Source organism: Cibotium barometz, chromosome 62, assembly GCF_041138505.1.
Source record: "Cibotium barometz isolate CiBa-2024 chromosome 62, ASM4113850v1, whole genome shotgun sequence".
In the NCBI taxonomy this organism is placed as follows: domain Eukaryota; kingdom Viridiplantae; phylum Streptophyta; class Polypodiopsida; order Cyatheales; family Cibotiaceae; genus Cibotium; species Cibotium barometz.
Genome location: NC_141107.1, coordinates 20935820 through 20957306, shown reverse-complemented (window position 1 = coordinate 20957306; position 21487 = coordinate 20935820). Strand labels below are relative to the sequence as shown.

Genomic DNA, 21487 nt, shown 5'->3' with positions numbered 1-21487 from the left:
ATGGACCGTGCAATTAAACCCTAGTTGCTCCTCTTCATAGACTACAAAAGACGATTATCTCCTAGAGTTTTTAAAAAAGGGGTGAGGTTGTGGGTTCGAATCCTTGCGCTCTCCTCGAGTAGAAAATGTATGGTACGACGACGATGGCATCACCTGCGCTTCTCCACGCCGCACCATCGTCGTCGTCGTCGTCGTCATCATGCGCATGGCGAATGGCACCAAGGAGAAGTGTTCTTTGCTGTGGTGAGTCCTTGTCTAATCATTTTTTCGCCTAGCTTAGTCTCTCCTTGGAACACTGACGTCTGTTGCCACTTTGAATTTCCAGAGGCCTACTTGAAGAAGGGGCAGACCCTCAAACATGCCCGTTCTGTGGTACTCTTCACTACCTCATTGTTTCTTACAACAGTCATCAAATTCAGCTCCCATGAACCCATCTTTCCTGCAAATATTTTGGTGGGTTTATACAGAGGCCTGTGCCCATCCGGATCATCTCCGTGGGGAAGAATCGCAAAGATGGTGTGGACACCATAGCTCTATCTTACCTTGAGAAGCTGAGGAGATACTGTTTTGTGGAGGATGTGCAAATCCGTTCTAATCCTACCGATACCAGGTATGACCACACCTCAACCTCACTATGGTGTCCACATGGCTCATGCCTTTCTCTATGTCCATTATGGGATACACAAGCTTTGATTGAGATGGATCATGGGTGAAGTGATGTGAATGCCCAGGTTGAAGCTGAGGGCGATAGGGTCCTACGGAGCATTTCTTCCAAAGATTGGGTACACTTTCTTACCTAGCCCAATAAAAATCATTGGAGGGACTCTGTTTTTGTTTTTTGGGAAGCGTTATATAGCCATTGTGGCCCTTTGTGAAAGGTATCTATTTTGGCAAAAGGTCATCTCAGATACTACCCCCCCCCCCCCCCCCCCCACACACACACACACCCATCTCCTAAATACAGAACACACGTGATTAGTACAAATTCCCTAAGAGGGGTAGAAGCTAGCTCACCTCCCAACCATAGGTTCTATGCTTTGAACCTCCCCTTAGCCAGGGGCCAAGGTCTGACTCCCATAGATCCATGCGTGATAGCTTGGCAATCCCACCAGCTGCATGTGCTTCATAGAGGCTATAGGTAAGCTTATCTGTGCTCTGCCACAATTGTGGTTGTAGTCCTGGTCAAGATTTAGACCAAAAGTGAGGCTACATCAATAATAGCCCATGTTTCACTTATATAGTGTCCATTGTTGTTATAAATAACCAAACCGTTATAATTAGGCAGCACACATGGATTTATCAATAATAACCTTAGTTGCCCGTATTAGCCTACTTTCTTCTAATTCTAGGGCTCTCCTAACCTTGTCAGATTAGGTCACTAATCTCGAGGATTAGTACTAGGTACATAACATACTTTTCCACCTAAGACATTTCCACTCTTGGAAATAAACATGGGAAACTCAAACTACATCTGACAACTACTTATATATTTGTTATAGGAACTGTCTAAATCTATGGCCACTGCGTGAGAATTCACTTTCCATAGAAAGGGGACATCACTTGCGTGCACGAAACTCATAAAAACCTCCTATTTAAGTTTTTCTAAAAAATAAACTATATCCCTTTCTAAGCATATGAGTCCTAATTATGAAATTCAAGTACCCTCTCTTTAAGGTTTAAAAATCAAATAATAGATATTGATGTTATACATGTAACAAGTTATAGCCCATGGATGTAAGTGCTAGAAGCACAAAGACCTACATGTACTCTCCAAAAATTGTTCCATGTGTGGTTAGCTTAAAAGAGTAGTAAACTAGTCAAGTTTTCAAACTATACCACTAGATCACATATTGTAAACTACAAGAAGAAATGAAATTTCTACTCTCATTCTCCCTTGCTCCCTTGTCCCCCCCCCCAGGTAGAGGATATCGGCATAGTAGATGTGCAGGTCCACCACAGGATACCTTAGCTCCATCCCATCCTCGAGGAGTCACTTTGGAATGTGCTTGTGCGCTTCGACGTCCCTGGCGTCGCTAGCCCGTGGACACCAACCACAATCCTCCCACTAGCTCTAGATTCTAGGACATGCTCCATTGCCATCACACTAGCTTTCCACGTACCGTGACAGTATGGGACTTGTAAGAGTCTCTCATTATGGAGTACATGAGAATATGAAGCATGTAGGGCACATCATCCTGCAGTGGAGGGCACACCTCTCTCAAGTATGTCGAGCATGGGATTACTGAGTATGGCCGATACTTTGAGAGAGCTATGTTATTTGTACTTGTTTTATTTTTCTTTTCCATGATGAGACATACCATGGATAGCCATGTATCACTTTGGTCTCATCGACCCATTGGGTCTTTAGGAGATGTTTAGTATAACTCTCTCTCTCTCTCTCTCTCTCTCTCTCTCTCTCTCTCTTTCTGGCAATGTAGTTCAATATACTTTTTGAACGATTTAGTGTTTAATTTGTTGATCAAACTGAAACTCTTTCTCTTTGCAAAAGTGACAAAACACGATCGCAACATTTTCATAGGTAAGCTCTGACGAATTTGGTAGTTGTATTTGACGTCTTGGTTTTTCTAATCAAATATTTTGTTTCCTTTTGTTTCAATCAATGATAGAGGGTTTTAGAAAGGGCTCGATCTTTTTTACTTTTGAAAGAATTGCTCAGCTTTTTTTAGATTTGTGTCCTAATAAAATTTGCACAGGTAGTTCTCCTTGATGAACGAGGACGGCAGTTAACATCGGAGCAATTTGCATCACTCATTGAGGATGCTGGGGGTAGGGTAGGTACACCACCGTTTTTGGTAATTCTATGGCTTTTGTAGTAGCTTAGAATACTCCATGAATGCTTAACCCTGGTGAGCAAATAAAATGTGAAAGTCTGGGCATGTTTTGAGAGATCTGGTTGAGGGTGTTTGAAGATCTCAAAGGAGTTCCTGCAGACATTGACGCCATGCTTTTTGATGAGTATTGGAAGAGGTCTCTTAGCAGGGATCCTTGAGGAATCACAATTAAGAATATTGATGAAAACGTCACACACACACACACACACACACACACACACACACACACACACACACACACTACATACATACATATATACATATACATCTGCATATATATATATACACTTTTTTTTTTGTAATACGTTATATTACTAGTGGGAAACATCCAAGTGGGGAGAAAACCCACAATCAGAATACAGAAAACATGAGGTAAGTTACAAGCCTAGCTGTTCAACTATGAGACAGCTAAAATTCAAAAGCAATCAAAGAATACACACACACACACACACACACATACACATACATACATGTACATATATATATATGTGTGTGTGTGTACATGTACACATATGCCGGACCTCATCCTTGCTAGCCCTTAGTCCTGTTAGCAGTCATCTTCTGTCTGTACCATATTACACTATAGGGAGTGAGGGCTAGTGTTATGGGTGTGCCCGCCCGTGTATGAGTTTCTCCATTTTTCCTCATTGTCCATATTTTCCCCAGCTTTGCTAGTCGTGGGGGGGCTTTGTTTTTTCCCTAGTCGGCCGTAGGAGTTTGCCGACCGGTTTATCTGTTGGCCGACTCATCTTGTTGCTGGCCGACTTGTTATTTGTTGGCCGACTGGTGTCTTTGCTGGCCGACTGGTTATTATTCCAGTCATGTGCTTTTCTTGGGGCTGTCGGCTTGTTTTACACTGGCCGACCAGCAGCCCTAGGTGGTATATGCACCACACTCCCCCCCCCACACTTGTTTAGTACTGGATATTGTGTATATAGTAGAGTTTATACAACACTTCTCCCTCTAGCATTTCTGCGCTTCTATTCTGCTCTGTTTTTGTCCCATTTCCGTTGCACATTCTGACATGGTATCGGAGCCCCATGTGGCTTGAAGCTTTGGAGACAGTGAGAGCATTCCGAATTGCTATGTTTGGTGCTGATTGGAGTATTTTTGGGCTGTACGGGACGTGGAGAAGAAGGTAGAAGGCGGTATCATTGTTGGACAGCCACCTTGCATTGAGGTGCAGCCTCTTCTTCATATTTTTTTTCCCACCCTGCCTCCCTTCACAAGACTATGTGAACCCCCGAGATGGTAGAGAAACATTTGAAGATCCCCACTCTCCCGACGTTCCTGGTGGATCGACAGTTGGATGGGAACAAGTATGGCATTTGGAAGGTAATGATGGAGTATGTCTTGGAGTCTTATGATTTGGCTAATTTCATTGTGGTTGGAGTTCCAAGGCCAGAGTTGGAGGAGGAGGAGGAGCTTTCACTGTCCATCAAGAAAGAGCGGGAGGTCCAGGCACAGTTGTGGGATGTGTCAATGCCCGTGTTCGTTCTTTCATATGCCTTAATTGCACTCCCCAAGTGATCAACCACATCAAACACATTACGCTGGCTCGATGGATTTGGCAGCACTTGACTTCTTTGTATAATCGGGTGTTGGAATTAGGGTTGCAGGAATGCACACACAACTTCAAGAAGATGAGGAAGCTTGAGCACAACACAGTAGTGTATTATGAGTGCCAAAAATGAAAGATAACAAGCCCTAGAAGATAATGGGCGTATATACAATGCACGGGGGAAAAAACCTCCTAGTGAGGGAAAAAGTGCCCCGGCGGTCCTAAGTGTGTTCACACACATCACTACTATAATATGGTAACAAATCCCCCCTGGAGTGATGCGGTGAACAAGAGCTAGCACTCATGTATAGGGAAGTGTCTAGCTATGTGGACGAATCCACAAAAGGGAGTAAGCCCAAAGCTTTGCGAAAAGCTTCGAACTTCTCACGAGGCAGAGCCTTTGTGAAAAGGTCTGCAAGGTTATCCTGTGTTGGCACATAAGCCAAACTGATCTCTCCTGCAGAGAGTCTCTCCCTGACATAATGGTAGTGCACCTCAATGTGCTTCGTACGAGCATGGAACACTGGGTTCCGCGCAACTGCCAATGCGCTCTGACTGTCAGTGAAGATGGCTGCCCAACACCCAAATCAGCCATAAGGCGTCTGAGCCACACACACTCAACCGTAGCTGTGAAAGCTGCCCTGTACTCAGCTTCACAACTAGAAGTGGCCACAGTAGGCTGCTTCTTGCTCAACCATGATATGCATGAGCTTCCAAGCATGAAGCAAAAACCACTCGTGGACACGCGTGTGTCATAACAACCAGCCCAGTCAGAATCTGAAAAAGCATGTAAATCTGGCGGCAATGATCCCCCCTTGGGATAAAACAACCCAAGATGCCGAGTACCACTCAAATAGCGAAAGATACGCTTCACTGCCTGCCAATGCTTAATGCCTGGGCTATGCATAAATCTGCTCACCTGTGAGACTGCAAACTGAATGTCTGGCCTCGTAATGCATACATAAATGAGGCAACCAACAGCTGTCTGATAGAGTGTGACATCAAAGTGATCTCCAGCATCATGAAGACTCAACTTCAAACCTGTCTCCATTGGAGTAGCAATAGGCTTGCAGTCTTCAAGGCCAAATCTCCGCAACAATGTTTCAATATACTTTGTCTGACACAAAGCAATACCTCCATCACACTGCTTAAATTGTATCCCCAAATAATGATGCAAATGCCCCAAATCTGACATCTCAAAAGAGGCATTCAAATCAGCCTTAAAATCAGCAATATGACTCTCATTTGGTCCTGTGAGCAGCATGTCATCGACATAGAGAGCAATGATTAGATGTACACCATCCACACGTTTAACATACAAAGTGCTTTCTGTTGGACTATTCTGAAACCCATGTGCAGTCAAATATGCATGTATTTTTTCATACCAAGCTCGTGGAGCTTGCTTTAAACCATATAAAGCCTTTTTTAACCTGCACACTTTGTTTTCCTGCCCTCTTTGAACAAAACCACGAGGCTGCGATACATACACCTCCTCATGCAAATCTCCATTTAAGAACGCAGTCTTTATGTCCAGCTGATGTACATTCCAACCATTATGAGCTGCTAATGCACAGATGCTACGAACAGTGGTCATACGACATGTGGGAGCAAAAGTCTCATCAAAATCAATGCCCTTCTCTTGAGCATAACCTTTTGCAACAAGCCTAGCCTTATGGCGATCCACTGTGCCATCAGGCTTACGCTTCAATTTGTATACCCACTTAGTGCCAATGGCCTTCTTGCCAGGGGGCAAGTCACATAAAGACCATGTACTATTCTTCATAATAGCATCGTATTCTGCTTGCATAGCAGCCATCCAATTTTCTGAACTTTGTGCCTCATCAAATGAAACAGGCTCACTTTCATCGCACATACTAGAAACAGCCAATGCATAACAATCTGACGCATAAGAGGCACCATGAGAGCCAGAACGAGTGCGAGTAGACAAAGGGGCATCCAACTTGCTGTCACGCAAAGTCTGCACCAGCCATCTAGGCATATTCCTAGAGCCCTCAATCTCTTGTCTCTCATCCTCAAGTGCATCATGCACATCTGCATCAGATATAGGCTGATCTGTGCCATCATTTAAAACCTGCATAGGCTGAAAAACTGCCTCATGAGGTATTGCACTTGACTGTGCACCACTGAAAAGAGGCAACAATGTATCATAGACATCACGTGAGCTGATATCTGTCTCCTTAGTACATGAAACCAAGGGCTGAACTGCATCTTCCACAAATACAACATCACGGCTAACCAAAATGCGCTTTGTCTGTGGATGATACAAACGATAGCCTTTGCTCTCAGCACTATATCCAACAAAAATACATTTGACAGCTTTGTCATCCAATTTTCTGCGATGTTGCACAGGCACTAATGCATATGCCAGGCAACCAAAAACACGTAAATGGCCAACAGATGGCTTGCGGCCATGCCAAGCCTCATATGGAGTGACAACCTGTAATGCTTTGGTGGGACACCTGTTTAGTACATAAGTGGCACACATGACAGCCTCAAGCCAAAAACCATGTGGTAGACTTTGACTCTTAACCATACATCTTGCCATTTCCATGAGAGACCTGTTTTTTCTCTCAGCCACACCATTTTGCTGTGGTGTATACGGCACGGTACATTGGTGTTTTATCCCACGCTCAGCCAGAAATGCATTAAATTCTGAAGACATATACTCCCCCCCTCGATCTGAACGGAGGGTGCCCATCTTACTTTCTGACACATTTTCAGCCATAACCAAAAACTGTTTGAAGCACAAAAACACTTCGGACTTTGCCTTCAAAGGATATACCCATGCATGCCTGGTAAAATCATCAATGAAAGTCACGAAGTAAAGGTAGTTTCCAAATGATGGAGTTTGCATGGGTCCACAAACATCACTGTGAACAAGCTGCAATCTGCGTTCAGCTCTCACTGATCCATCTTTGGGAAAGGAAGCACGCTGCATTTTACCCAATATGCAGCCCTCACAAACATGCTTGACAGGTGCCTCAAGCTTAGGCAAAGAAGACACCATTTCAGATTTCTGCAGGCGCAGCAAACTTGCAAAATTCAGATGACCAAAACGTGCATGCCACAGTTTTGCATTTGAAATAGCCTGCGTATCCATAATAGCACATGCTGAATCCTCTACACATTTGCCATCCATATTGAGCTTATACAGCCCTCGACATAGTGAACCAGATGCTACAATGATGTCACCACAAGAGAGATCATGAACAGTACATCTGTCATCCACAAATTTTACAACCAAACCTGTTTTGGCAAATGCGGAGACTGACAGCAGATTCTTTTTGATCCCTGGCACATACAATGCATCAAAAAGTGTAAAGGTGTTGCCATTTGCAACATTCAGCACAATCTGTCCAACTCCTTTAACGGGATAAGAGGAGTTATTGGCACAAGTGACAGTATTCCCTGCGGGAGCAGACTCAAGGAAAGTGAATAAACTGCGCTGCGAGGTGATATGCTTAGTGGCACCACTGTCAAAGTACCATACATCTGAATCTACTGCAGACATACATGTGTCATGCAAAGATGGGTCATAACTGCACTGCGCATTGAATGCCCATTCTGTATCTAGCACAACATTAGCAGATTCATTGTTAGAAGGAGAGGCATCTGCAACAGCCATACCAGCCTCTTTCTTCTTAGCCTCTTTCGCAGCCAGCTTAGGACACGCTTTGATGACATGATCATTTCCCTTACAGTACTTGCAAAATGTCTTCTGTTTGTCACCTTTCTTCTCATCTTTGTCTTCCTTCTTTGGTTGCGCAGCATTTGCAGATTTCTGCTTACTAGAAGAAAAGCCAGCTTTACCTTTCCCGCTTCTCTGACTAGCACCGAAAGCTTGATCTGCGACACGCATAATATTCCTGTTTTGCCTTGACTGGTCTTCTTGCAGCAAAACAGAAACTAACTCCTCAAATGATAAGGCATTGGGATTGCCTTTCATCATCAAGCGAAGAGTGGAAGCAAAACCCTGATAAGAATCTGGTAGACCATTCAAAACAGTCTGCACAAGTGAACTGTCTGACAGGATTTCATCTGCAGAAATGAGCTGCTCTTTGAAATCCTTGATCTTTGTCAAAAAGCTATCCATAGAATCACCTTCGTTCATATGCTCATTCTCCAACTGTTTTCGGAGGTAAGCAACACGAGCCTCATTTCTTGCCTGATACAATGTGGCAAGTACATCCCAAGCATCCTTAGAAGTCCTGCAGGAGCGAATATGTGGGATAATGGTACGTTTGACAGACAGCGCAATCAAGGCATGAGCCTGCGCATCTCTACCATCCCAACGAATCTGCTCTGCTGAAAGTGGTGGTTCTCGAACAGCTGCTACAGCACTTGTGCCTGCACCATCATCAACAGTACCTGTTTCTGATGTGTTTGCAGCATTTCCAGCCACAATAGGACGTGCATCAATACCCTGCACAATATTCCATAACCCCTTTGCTACCAATACATGTCGCATCATATATGCCCACAATGGATAGTTGGTGCCATCCAACTTATCCTCAGCAGCCAACATGCGGAATACATCATTGTTGTCAGCCATGGCCAATGACTGTACTACTAGATGTAAATGCTGTCTGCAAGAGGTAAACCTGTATAAAATCGACCTGTGCTATATAGCACAGCCCAAAACAGACGAATGGGCACCTGTCCTGCAGATTTTAATCTTGACAGAAAATCTGCACAGTAGGACGATTTTGCCTGCGCAGTACTTGGAATGCAAAAACGGAGGGCGAAATGACTTCAGATCAAAATTCTGAAACGACCGAGCCCTACGGGCTTTCCCACGGCATATACTAACCTGCAGACGCTCGTGAAACCTCGTTGCAATCGCAGGAGATGAAGCGGCAGGTGCCGGTGATGCTGCCCGGGAGAAGGAAGCCTGCTCTGATACCAATTGTTGGAATTAGGGTTGCAGGAATGCACACACAACTTCAAGAAGATGAGGAAGCTTGAGCACAACACAGTAGTGTATTATGAGTGCCAAAAATGAAAGATAACTAGCCCTAGAAGATAATGGGCGTATATACAATGCACGGGGGAAAAAACCTCCTAGTGAGGGAAAAAGTGCCCCGGCGGTCCTAAGTGTGTTCACACACATCACTACTATAATATGGTAACATCGGGTATCGCCCATGAGGAGGATTTCCTTGGAAGTGCAGATGTGAGTGATGAATCCTGCAAAGTCTTCAACGATACGAGAGCACATCAACAAATTCCAAGCTCTTCAACAGGAGGTTCTTCAGGCTGGGACGGAGATATCATCAGAGGACATGGACATCACCTTGCTGTCTCATCTATCCTGTCAGTACTGAGCTTTCTATTCTTCTTTGATCACCAGTGGGAGGCTCAGTACCATTACATGGGAGGAGCTTGTGCCGATAGTATTGGACTGGGAAGAGCGGTTTCTGAATCCTCCACAAGGCGGAGGTTTTGAGGCTTTGATTGGCCAGTGGTCGAAAGGCCTCAACAACAACAACAAGGGCAAAGGGAAGTCTTCACAGGCGAAGTCTTTTGAGCAGGAGCTCGACTCGGATCTTGATGCCTTGAAGGCCAAGCGGACCTGTAACCATTGTGGCCAGAAGGGTCTTTACTGGACTGACAGCTGCCTAAGCTGTTCCTTGAGTTCAATGGCTTCAAGGACTGGCATTTTGTACGTGCGCTGGGTTACTGGCTGAGCTCTGGGGGTCAATTCTATCTCATGATGTACTTCCCGAATCGGAGGCATCTCAGTTAGCTCTGTTGGGAATAAATCATCATACTCACTTAACCATTTTGGTTCTTTAGCCTTTAACTTTGTGTCTACCGGATTCATTTTGACAACATAAATGAGCTGCTTCTTTCTAAGTCCTTTTAGTAACCTAGAAGCTTTTACTAATTGCAGATCTGGGGATCCGAAAATTCCAGTTCCTTGAACTTTGTTCTCGTGAAGGTCACGGAAGGAAATGGCTCCATTGTGACAGTGAATGTCAGCTTGATTTTTGTGGAGCCAATCCATTCCAAGGATTCACACTTGAAGAAGGTTCTGATACCAATGTAACATGTGGAAGCTTCGGGGTCGAATCGGTCGTAACATGTGGAAGCTTCGGGGGAGATCGGTAACTTCAATGCTTAGAAATCAACACACTTTTCGCGATGAAAATAATGCACAAAACTGAATATAGATGTGCAGAAAATAGAGAGAGAGAGAGAGAGAGAGAGAGAGAGAGAGAGAGAGAGAGAGGGAGGGAGGGAGGGAGGGAGGGAGAAGAGGACACAGTATTGGGTCCTGAATACCCTCTGTAGGGCCCCCACCACGGATGGTGTATTTACTTTTATTAGAATGATGCAAAATCGGAAATAAAAGACTGAACCTGAACCTTCTTGGCTGAGGAGAATCCTCTGCCCTTGACCTTCAATCCTTCACCCTTTGCGTTAGCTTCTTCTTGGCTGTCCTGGCCCTTGAGTTAGCTCCAGCACCTTGTGAACTATGAGATAGATGGGACTGATTTATGCCTTGGGTATTTATACCCCCAAAAGATGCTGGTCGGCTGGTTACTTGTTCTCTCCACGACTTGTTAATTAGCATTAAATGCTGAAAAGTCCCACGTTTCACACCTAAACTGTTGGATTGGCATGGCCGCCTCTGTGGGCTGCTGTCTAGGCTGCCCTATGGGCTAGCCAACTGGCTGGGCTGGCCCAAGGCAAGTCAGCTGCCTGGCCAAGCCCTCTTGGGCTGGCCGACAGCCTGCCCAGCCCCTCCTGGGCTGGTGGGCAAGGGCCATGGGCCCCTTGGGGTGGCCTAAGGCTTACCCCTTGCCCAAACATGGGGTATAATCCCCTTTCTGGGGTAGCCCTAAGGGATACTCCCTTCTACATGCAACCTACATAGATGTTTGGCATCTGGCCACAGACCAAACACACAGAGCAACTGACATCATTCCAGAGGGAGACTCACAGCGTGGACTGGCACTGTTACATGTGCAGGACAGTGCACACCTGACCTTGGACGCATGTGCAGGACAATGCACACTTGACCTCGGACGAATGGAGTGGAACCCTGGCTGACTCGTCTCGGACTGGGCTCACATGGGACCAGTTTTCCACCCTGGGTCCTGCACCTTCTTGTATAGATATGTCTACATGGCATCCAAATGTGGGATGTACGTGACATCCCCTTCTGCTTAACTTGACGGAAGCTGCATATCCTCCAAATAATCCGTCAATAACGCCGGATAGTCGTTGAAGAACTCTTTGTCAAGCCATATTGCTTCGTGGGTCCCTCGGTCCTGAAACTTTGTGAGGAACCGTCTTTGCCTTCGGCTTGAGCCATGCTTGAAGCGGTGCAAAAGGATTTGTTCTGGAACCATCACTTCAGCTTCATCAATGATATCTGGTTTTGATTCGTCTTGAGCCAAATACTTCTCGGAAGCACTGGCCACCGTTTGGGTAGTCTGGATGTAAATCATTGCACAATGTGCGCCTTTCCTGATTGCTCGTTTAGCCTGCAAGTGGCTTATGAGCGGAAAGTTCGGGATTCCTGGCTTGCACTTAATGGTCACTAGGGCGTTTGACACATTCCGATTAATCTGGAAAGTGTGCTTGTTTCACTTGACATCAGGAAGGAACTTGTGAAACCACTGAATGCCCAAAATTATGTCCGCACAAACTCAATGCCCTGAATAACTAACTTAGCACCAAGAGCTTCATACATGACGCTCGTCGTCATGCCTGTGCTAAAACCCTCAACTTGCTTGTCCACCGAAGTCAGGACAAAACGGCCACGCCAAGCGGCCTATTCCGTGACCACGTTCTCCGTGCTGCCGCTGTCAAACAAGACAACTCCTCTCTGGCCACCTATGTAGCCAAAGGTCTTGAGCAATTTGTTGCGCTCATACTCCTGGTCATGGGCGCCCGTCTGCGTCTTCGAGCTCTCGGCTAATGATTGCTCCAACCGAAGCATTGGGATTCGAAGAACTAGGGACAGCCACTGGAGTCTATGTGGGAGCTAGGCTCACCATTGGAGCCGTGGAGGCTGAAGCGGCAGTCTTTGGAGCGGTAGTCTTCTTAGGACATTCCCGAGAAGTGTGTCCTTTTGCATGACAAAAGAAACACCTACCCTCCTTCTTGTACTGAGCAATCTCTTCAGCACTCAACTGCCACCAGTCTTGCCTGCCTCCGCTTTGTGGTCTGGAGTAAGCTTTGGCGCATTGGTTGAGTTCTTGGAGCTAGAGGCTCCCGTTCTCTGTCCTGGGGAAGACTCCATCTGGTTCTGGTCTTTTCCCCCCGAGGTGGTAGCCTTGGGAGTAGCCAGCTGGGAAGTCTTGGGCTTTCCACCATTGTGCTTCATTTAAGCACTCTGCGCAAGCGAGAGTGCGTCTTCGAAGTTGGCTGGCCTAAACATACGCACCTCCCACTGGATTTGTGTGTCAAGGCCATACAGGAATTGCCCTTTCTTGTCCGTATATCAGATAAGCCTAACTGCGAACATAACTTCAAAATTTTATTGGCAAACTGAAGGATTGGTTGTGCGTTCTGACGCGTTCCCCTAAACTCGTCTTCGAGTCGCTCAAGGTAATGGGGTGGTAGAAACCGCTGCTTAAGGTCGCGGACAAACTCGTCCCAAACATAAGTTGCCATACCTAATCTGGTGTGGGCATGAGCCCACTGGGTCCAACAAGGAATGGCCTCACCTTCCAAGTACCAACTGGCTAAGATCACCCTGTCAGTATCATTTTTTCTAACTGCGGCAAAGTAAGCTTCAAATTGATGCAACCATGAATAAAGAGTTGTGGGGTCGAGTTTACCATTATACTTACTGAAATTCATTTTCTTGGGAAAATGATTTGAGGAAGACGTTGGTGTCAGTCTTGTGTCCAAAGACGCAAGGTATCGCTCATGTTCCACGCGTCGCATGGCTTCATTTTCGTGTTGTCGAATCTCCAATGCACGCATCTGCAACTCAAGCATCGAACTCGGCTGCGGTCGTGACTCTTCGAGAGGGTCCTTGTGTAGAGGATCTGGAATCTGGGAAACGGAAGGAGAGGGGGGAGGAGACGGAAAACGCGGAGCTGGAGAACGGGTGCGCTCTTCCAGAGCCAGTATCTGCGCCTTCTGCTCTTTCAACTTGGAACTCTGGTCTACGATTGCTCGCATCATCTGTTGGAACATCTCTTTAACACTCATGCCTGATGCCCTAGCTGGGCTGCTTGGTGCACTTTGGTCCCAAGGTTCTTGGTCTCTCTCGTCGTCGAAGCTCGCCATAGTAGGAAAATGCACCTCCTTTCCGGAGCGCAATCTGCTGACCATCCACTGTGTGTGTGGGAGACTTCCGGAGGATTTTGGAGGTTGAAAACCAACCGTCCTTCGAGGGACAGGAGTCACTCCGAAAGGGGTGGTCCACCGGAGTTTGAAAACAAACCACACGAGCGAGAAAAAATTTCTGGTTTCTTGCTGAATCTTTACACTTGAAGTCGGCTCTGATACCACTGTAACATGCAGAAGCTTCGGGGGAGATCAGTAACTTCAATGCTCTGAAATCAGCACACTTTTTGCGACGAAAATAATGCACAAAACTGAATATAGATGTGCAGAAAAGAGAGAGAGAGAGAGAGAGAGAGAGAGAGAGGGAGAAGAGGACACAGTATTGGGTCCCGAATACCCTTTGTAGGGCCGCCGCCACGGATGGTGTATTTGCTTTTATTAGAATGATGCAAAATCTGAAATAAAAGACTGAACCTGAACCTTCATGGTTGAGGAGAATCCTCTGCCCTTGACCTTCAATCCTTCACCCTTTGCGTTAGCTTCTTCTTGGCTGTCCTGGCCCTTGAGTTAGCTCCAGCACCTTGTGAATTATGAGATAGATGGGACTGATTTATGCCTTGGGTATTTATACCCCCAAAAGATGCTGGTCAGCTGGTTACTTTTTCTCTCCACGACTTGTTAATTAGCATTAAATGCTGAAAAGTCCCATGTGTCACACCTAAACCGCTGGATTGGCCTGGCCGCCTTTGTGGGCTGCTGTCCAGGCTGCCCTATGGGCTAGCCAACTGGCTAGGCTGGCCCAAGGCAAGTTGGCTGCCTGGCCAAGCCCTCTTGGGCTGGTGGGCAAGGGCCATGGGCCCCTTGGGGTGGCCTAAGGCATACCCCCTGCCCAAACATGGGGTATAATCCCCTTTCTGGGGTAGCCCTAAGGGATACTCCCTGCTACATGCAACCTACACAGATGTTTGGCATCTGGCCATAGACCAAACACACAGAGAAACTGACATCATTCCAGAGGGAGACTCACAGCGTGGACTGGCCTTGTTTCATGTGCAGGACAATGCACACTTGACCACGGACGAATGGAGTGGAACCCTGGCTGACTCGTCCCGGACTGGGCTCACATGGGACTAGTTTTCCACCCCAGGTCCTGCACCTTCTTGTACAGATATGTCTACGTGGCATCCAAGTGCGGGATGCACGACATCGGTAACTTCAATGCTCACAATTTAACAATCTTTCACGATGAACATAACGCACAAAACTGAAGTATATGTGCAGAAAATAGAGAGAGAGAGAGAGAGAGAGAGAGAGAGAGGGAGAAGAGGACACAGTATAGGGTCCCGAATACCCTCTGTAGGGCCCCCACCATGAATGGTGTATTTACTTTATTAGAATGATGCAAATCAGAAAATAATGACTGAAACTTGACCTTCTTGGCTGAGGTAAAACCCCTGCCCTTGACCTTCAGCTTTCATCCTTGCGTTAGCTTCTCCCTTGGCTGTCTAGGGCCTTAAGATACTTCAGCACTTTGTGAATGATGAAATGATCCCATCGTTTTCTTGGCTGGGTTTATATATACCCTTTTCTAGCCTTGGTCAGCCAATAGACTGAAGTCGGCCAACAGCATAAAATGCTCACGACCAGCAAAATAGCCATAAATGCCTTTTAAATGTTTTCACACTATGCAAGTGGGCTGGCCACTCTGCGCATGGACTACTGGGCAGCATGGGCAGCCTGTGTGGGCTGTCCCACACTTGGCCGATAGTCCCTCTAGGGCCTGTTCAAACAAAGAAAGAGAGAGAAGAAAGAGAAAAGCTTGCTGCCTTGCCTTGTAAAGATGTAAACTGTTGAACTTGAGTCTTGATCACTCTATTGCACAGGGCCCAGGCAGGTTGCATTGTTGCTGCTTGCAGGCTGGTACCAGGCACAGTGTTGAGAACTTGAGTGTACTACTGTTGTGGACTTGTAGACTGTAGTAGAATGTAGTGTACACTGTACACGTCAAGGGCTGGGGGCCTGGAGGCTGGGGTGACGCAAGGCTGGCTGGCAGTTGGAGTAGGCTGTAGGTCGACTAGATGTACTGCCTGGTACAGAACAGTACGGGCAGGCAGGGCCTGCAGCAGCAGGCGACAGCAATATCAAAAAGCGACGGGCGAAATGCGACAACAGTACGGGCGTCGGGCTTCTATTTTTTTTTAAAAAAAAATCCACGTCATCGTTCCCACGTGGGGAATGGCAGCCCAACGTTCAATCTCACGTTCCACCGGCGTTCCACGACCGTTCCCTGGCGTTCCACGGACATTTCACCACCTCGTCGTTCCTGACCCCCGTTTCCATCGTTCCCTTCATGCTGGCCATGGGGGAATGCGTTCCACCGTTCCCCATGGGGGGAAACAGGATTCCCCTGCTACTATGCTCCAAAATAGTCCCCAACAGCCGGTATTCTTCATGGGGAGCCTTCAAGAGAGAGAGAAAGAGAGTAGCCATCATTGGGGCAACCTATAACGGTGGTAGAGACTAGTGTGCAACAAGAGAGCCTCTCCAAATGAAGAGAGAGCTCCAATTTATAGATTTGGGCCTCCCATGAGCTAAAATGGCAAGAGAAGGCTATAATGACAAGTGGAGAGCCACACAATAACTGAAGTGACAAGCGTGAGGCCGCGTGTCTCACTTTGATCCACTTTCTAACAAGTGTCAGGCCACTTGTCTCACTTTGGTCCACTTTCTTGCCACATGTCCCAATCTAGGAGATGGGTCCTTCCATGAACTTTATCTCTAAAAATATCCCAACTGGTAGCCCATTTGTCATAAGTACTTTGGCAACTGTTGGTATTTGCTCAGTTCCAGACATAATGACGTGAACAGAATTTCCATCGGAGTTAGGCCAAAAATAGGAACTCTCCTAGATTTTAGGAGTTTGATCCTTCGTATACAAGATAATCCCCCATTCCCAAAGCTTGTACTTTCCAAATATTTAGACGCCCTGGAGTCCAACAGACCCCTTTCATCGAGAAATGTCCACGTTGGTGACAAGCACTGTCACCTATCCCAAAACCATTACCACCCTTAATCCACTCCCTTCTTGAAGGCTACCGACTGGAAGTGCCCCTTGGTGATCTCCTTCAGTGGAATGCCAAGGTCCACCATAGTCTATCATTGCTTATGGGAGTGCACGGAGGCACAGAGGATTTGGATTGCAATGACAAAGTGCCAAACAATGAAAGAGAACTAAAGTTCACAAATACAGGATGCACAGAAACTGAAGGATGATCATATACACCGAAAGGTGGTTACAAAGCTGGAGTAGGCAGCACGAGGCACACCGTAGGTGCAGCCAAGATCCCAGAATACACGAAAAATGAGATGATACAATTGGGGGCAAATCCCATGCTTATATTGTCACGTGCATCGCGCACTTATATGCCACGTGGACATATCTGAACAAGGTGCACGACCTGGAGTGAAAACTGGTCGCATGTGAGCCCAGTCCAAGACGAGTCAGCCAGGGTTCCACTCTATGCGTCCAAGGTCAGGTGTGCATTGTCCTGCACATGAAGCAATGCCAGTCCGTGCTGCAAGTCTCCCTTTGGAATGATGTCAAATATTCTGTGTATCTGGTTTGCTAATGGATGTCAAACCTCTCTGTAGGCAATGGGCATGTAGGTTTTGCATGTAGAGAGGGCCAGCCCATAGGGCTACCCCAAGATTATTAGTGTGGGCATGGGGGAGGTGTAGAACCACCCCCCAGGGACCAGGAGGGCCCCGGCTGGAAGGGGCTGTCGGCCAGTCCTATGGCCTATAGACAGCCAGCCGACTGCCTTTTGGTGTTTTAAAAATTACCTATGTCACAATCTGGAGTGCACAGTCTCTCCCCATTAAACAATAGACAAAAAAAGGACTCATTTCTTTGTAATGGTTAACTTTGAAAGTCTAGTCAACTTTTTGTCCGAATTTGCAGAAATCATTGCTTACTCGGGTTTAAAGCGATCGGCTTCGAATGCTACTTGGTGGGACGAGGTTGAAAGGCTAGAAAGGTATTCATCTAAGGGAGGTGCAACACGATGGAAATGCAAGCAATGTAACAAAGAGAAGTCAGGAGGAGCAATTCGTGTGAGAGCACATCTATGCCATGTAAGCAATGAAAAAGCACAAGTAAACAAATGCCCAGGGACAACACCTAGAGAGCTTTTGGCAAAGTACCCAAGTGAAGAGGAGAAAGCATGTGCACGAAAGAAACCGGCAATTGATGCATCTTACTTCAGTAGACATGGGGAAGATGTACACTTGGGAGATGGACAACAGTATGGAGGACTTGGGAGCTTTGCATTTTCCCAAGATTCGCAGTCTATGGGTCCAAGCTCCGGCAAGCAGCAAACCTTGGGAGCAGCTTGGGATCCCCGCAAGAAAGAGAGGGTAGATGCAGCTGTTGCAAGGTTCTTTTATCATGATCATGCAGCATTCAATGTTGCCAGGTCTCCATATTTCATTGAAATGGTCGAGGAGATTGCACGGTATGGCCCAACATACAAGCCTCCTACGTACGAGACACTACGCACCACCTTGTTGCAAAAGGAGAAAGCTGCAATTGAATGTGCTTTAGAGTCTGTGCATGAAAGTTGGGCAAAGAATGGTGTGTCACTTATTGCAGATGGCTGGAGTGACACTGGAAAAAGGTCCATTCATGGCATGGTTGCTTATTCTTGAGGAAGAATGCAATTCATTTCCTCACATGATGCTTCTGGGACCGGAAAAACTGCAGATCAGCTTGTGGAAGAGTGGGCCGAAGGTATTGAGAAAGTTGGACCAGAGAATGTTATTCAGTTCTTAGCTGATGGTGAGGCAACAAATAGAGCAGCTGGTCTTAAGCTTGAAGACAGGTATCCGCATATCACATTTAGTCCATGCTTTGCTCATTGTTTGAGCAACTTATTGAAGGATGTTGGCAGCTTGCCATGGGTTGATCCACACATTCAAAAAGGCAAGGAGATAATAAGCTTCATTCAAAACCATCAGTTTATTTTGAATGAATTCCGCAAGAGATCGCCCAAAAAGGATCTCTTGAAGTACTTAGAGACACGCTTTGGTTATAACTTTCTCATGATGAAGAGGTTATCCAAAGTGCACTTGCCTTTGAAGCAGTTGGTTGTATGCAATGAGTGGATGGGATGTGCTCTTTCTCGGTCAAGGGCCGGCATAGAGGTTGCAAGAACCTACAAGACTTCACATTTTGGGATGAAGTCAACACTATCAATGCTATGATGAAGCCGATCATGCGCTTGATGCGGATTGTAGATGGACGGGAGCCATGCATTGGCAAGGTTTATGAGGGGGCTGACCGAATGATCGAGAAAATAGGAGAAATGGACATGTCTGATGAGAAATATGCAGAGGTTTGAGAATTATGTGAAGCACGATGGAATGGTTATCATTCTCCTATGCATGCTGCTGCGTATGTCTTGGATCCCGAGTTCCAAGAATGTGGACAAGAGGCCGATGATGAGGTGATGGACGATTGGGAGACAGTGCTTTCTAGGTAGGTTCGTGATGCAGATAAACGAAGGTTGGTGAAAGACCAACTTGGATTTTATCGCAGCAAGTTGGGAAGGTTTGGATCGGCTGATGCACAGAGAGATAGGTTTAAGATAGGGGCTGCTTTATGGTGGGAGGATTATGGGACTCGTACACCACAGCTTCAATCATTGGCAGTAAGGATCTTGTCTCAAGGTGCAATCTTCTCTCCGATTGATCAACTATGGAGTGTGTTCGGCCATGTTGCATCCAAGAAGAGGAACAAATTTGGGACAAAACAAGTCAATGACTTGATTTTTGTAAGGGCTACTTTGCGCTTGCTTGGTGATATGGCTTCTCCCAAACCAGAGAAGTTTATATTGCTTGATGAGGAGTCCTCGGATGATGAGAAGACACATGGACTTGCAGATCCTGGTCAGGATGGGATTGAAGATTTGGATGCTGCAGATGTTGGTCTTGATGATATGGCTTTCTTGGATGACATAGATAATAGTCTCCTTGATGGCATCATTGGCAGTAGCCATGCATGATAGCTCCTTACTATTTGCATGTCACCTTGAGGCTTGGACTTTGGACTTGGATTGTTTCTTTTATCTAGGCTGTGGGCCACATTTTGTGCTTTTTGTCACTTATGTCATGTATATACGCCCATTATCTTCTAGGGCTTGTTATCTTTCATTTTAGGCACTCATAATACACTACTGTGTTGTGCTCAAGCTTCCTCATCTTCTTGAAGTTGTGTGTGCATTCCTGCAACCCTAATTCCAACAATTGGTATCAGAGCAGGCTTCCTCCTCCCGGGCAGCATCACCGGCACCTGCCGCTTCATCTCCTCCGATTGCGACGAGGTTTCACGAGCGTCTGCAGGTTAGTATATGCCGTGGGATAGCCCGTAGGGCTTGGTCGTTTCAGAATTTTGATCTGAAGTCATTTCGCCCTCCGTTTTTGCATTCCAAGTACTGCGCAGGCAAAATCGTCCTACTGTGCAGATTTTCTGTCAAGATTAAAATCTGCAGGACAGGTGCCCATTCGTCTGTTTTGGGCTGTGCTACATAGCACAGGTCGATTTTATACAGGTTTACCTCTTACAGACAGCATTTACATCTAGTAGTACAGTCATTGGCCATGGCTGACAACAATGATGTATTCCGCATGTTGGCTGCTGAGGATAAGTTGGATGGCACCAACTATCCATTGTGGGCATATATGATGCGACATGTATTGGTAGCAAAGGGGTTATGGAACATTGTGCAGGGTATTGATGCACGTCCTATTGTGGCTGGGAATGCTGCAAACACATCAGAAACAGGTACTGTTGATGATGGTGCAGGCACAAGTGCTGTAGCAGCTGTTCGAGAACCACCACTTTCAGCAGAGCAGATTCGTTGGGATGGTAGAGATGCGCAGGCTCATGCCTTGATTGCGCTGTCTGTCAAACGTACCATCATCCCACATATTCGCTCCTGCAGGACTTCTAAGGATGCTTGGAATGTACTTGCCACATTGTATCAGGCAAGAAATGAGGCTCGTGTTGCTTACCTCCGAAAACAGTTGGAGAGTGAGCATATGAACGAAGGTGATTCTATGGATAGCTTTTTGACAAAGATCAAGGATTTCAAAGAGCAGCTCATTTCTGCAGATGAAATCCTGTCAGACAGTTCACTTGTGCAGACTGTTTTGAATGGTCTACCAGATTCTTATCAGGGTTTTGCTTCCACTCTTCGCTTGATGATGAAAGGCAATCCCAATGCCTTATCATTTGAGGAGTTAGTTTCTGTTTTGCTGCAAGAAGACCAGTCAAGGCAAAACAGGAATATTATGCGTGTCGCAGATCAAGCTTTCGTTGCTAGTCAGAGAAGCGGGAAAGGTAAAGCTGGCTTTTCTTCTAGTAAGCAGAAATCTGCAAATGCTGCGCAACCAAAGAAGGAAGACAAAGATGAGAAGAAGGGTGACAAACAGAAGACATTTTGCAAGTACTGTAAGGGAAATGATCATGTCATCAAAGCGTGTCCTAAGCTGGCTGCGAAAGAGGCTAAGAAGAAAGAGGCTGGTATGGCTGTTGTTGCAGATGCCTCTCCTTCTAACAATGAATCTGCTAATGTTGTGCAAGATACAGAATGGGCATTCAATGCGCAGTGCAGTTATGACCCATCTTTGCATGACACATGTATGTCTGCAGTAGATTCAGATGTATGGTACTTTGACAGTGGTGCCACTAAGCATATCACCTCGCAGCGCAGTTTATTCACTTTCCTTGAGTCTGCTCCCG

At 46.2% G+C, this 21487-nt stretch overlaps 1 protein-coding gene across 3 annotated transcripts in view; it reads left to right on the top strand.

Moving 5' to 3' along the window:
- The first annotated feature begins 91 nt into the window (after positions 1 to 91).
- LOC147604233 (putative RNA methyltransferase At5g10620) overlaps positions 92 to 21487 on the top strand; it is a 32167-nt gene continuing 10771 nt past the window's right edge. The window contains exons 1-5 of one of the 3 annotated variants that reach the window (XM_086795390.1): positions 92 to 243; positions 326 to 372; positions 468 to 610; positions 716 to 782; positions 2715 to 2792. In XM_086795390.1, coding sequence (XP_086651516.1) covers positions 126 to 243; positions 326 to 372; positions 468 to 610; positions 716 to 782; positions 2715 to 2792 — 453 coding nt within the window. In that variant the 5' untranslated portion in view covers positions 92 to 125. The remainder of the gene's footprint in view (positions 244 to 325; positions 373 to 467; positions 611 to 715; positions 783 to 2714; positions 2793 to 21487) is intronic. The other 2 variants (XM_086795387.1, XM_086795389.1) reach the window with 2 other exon arrangements.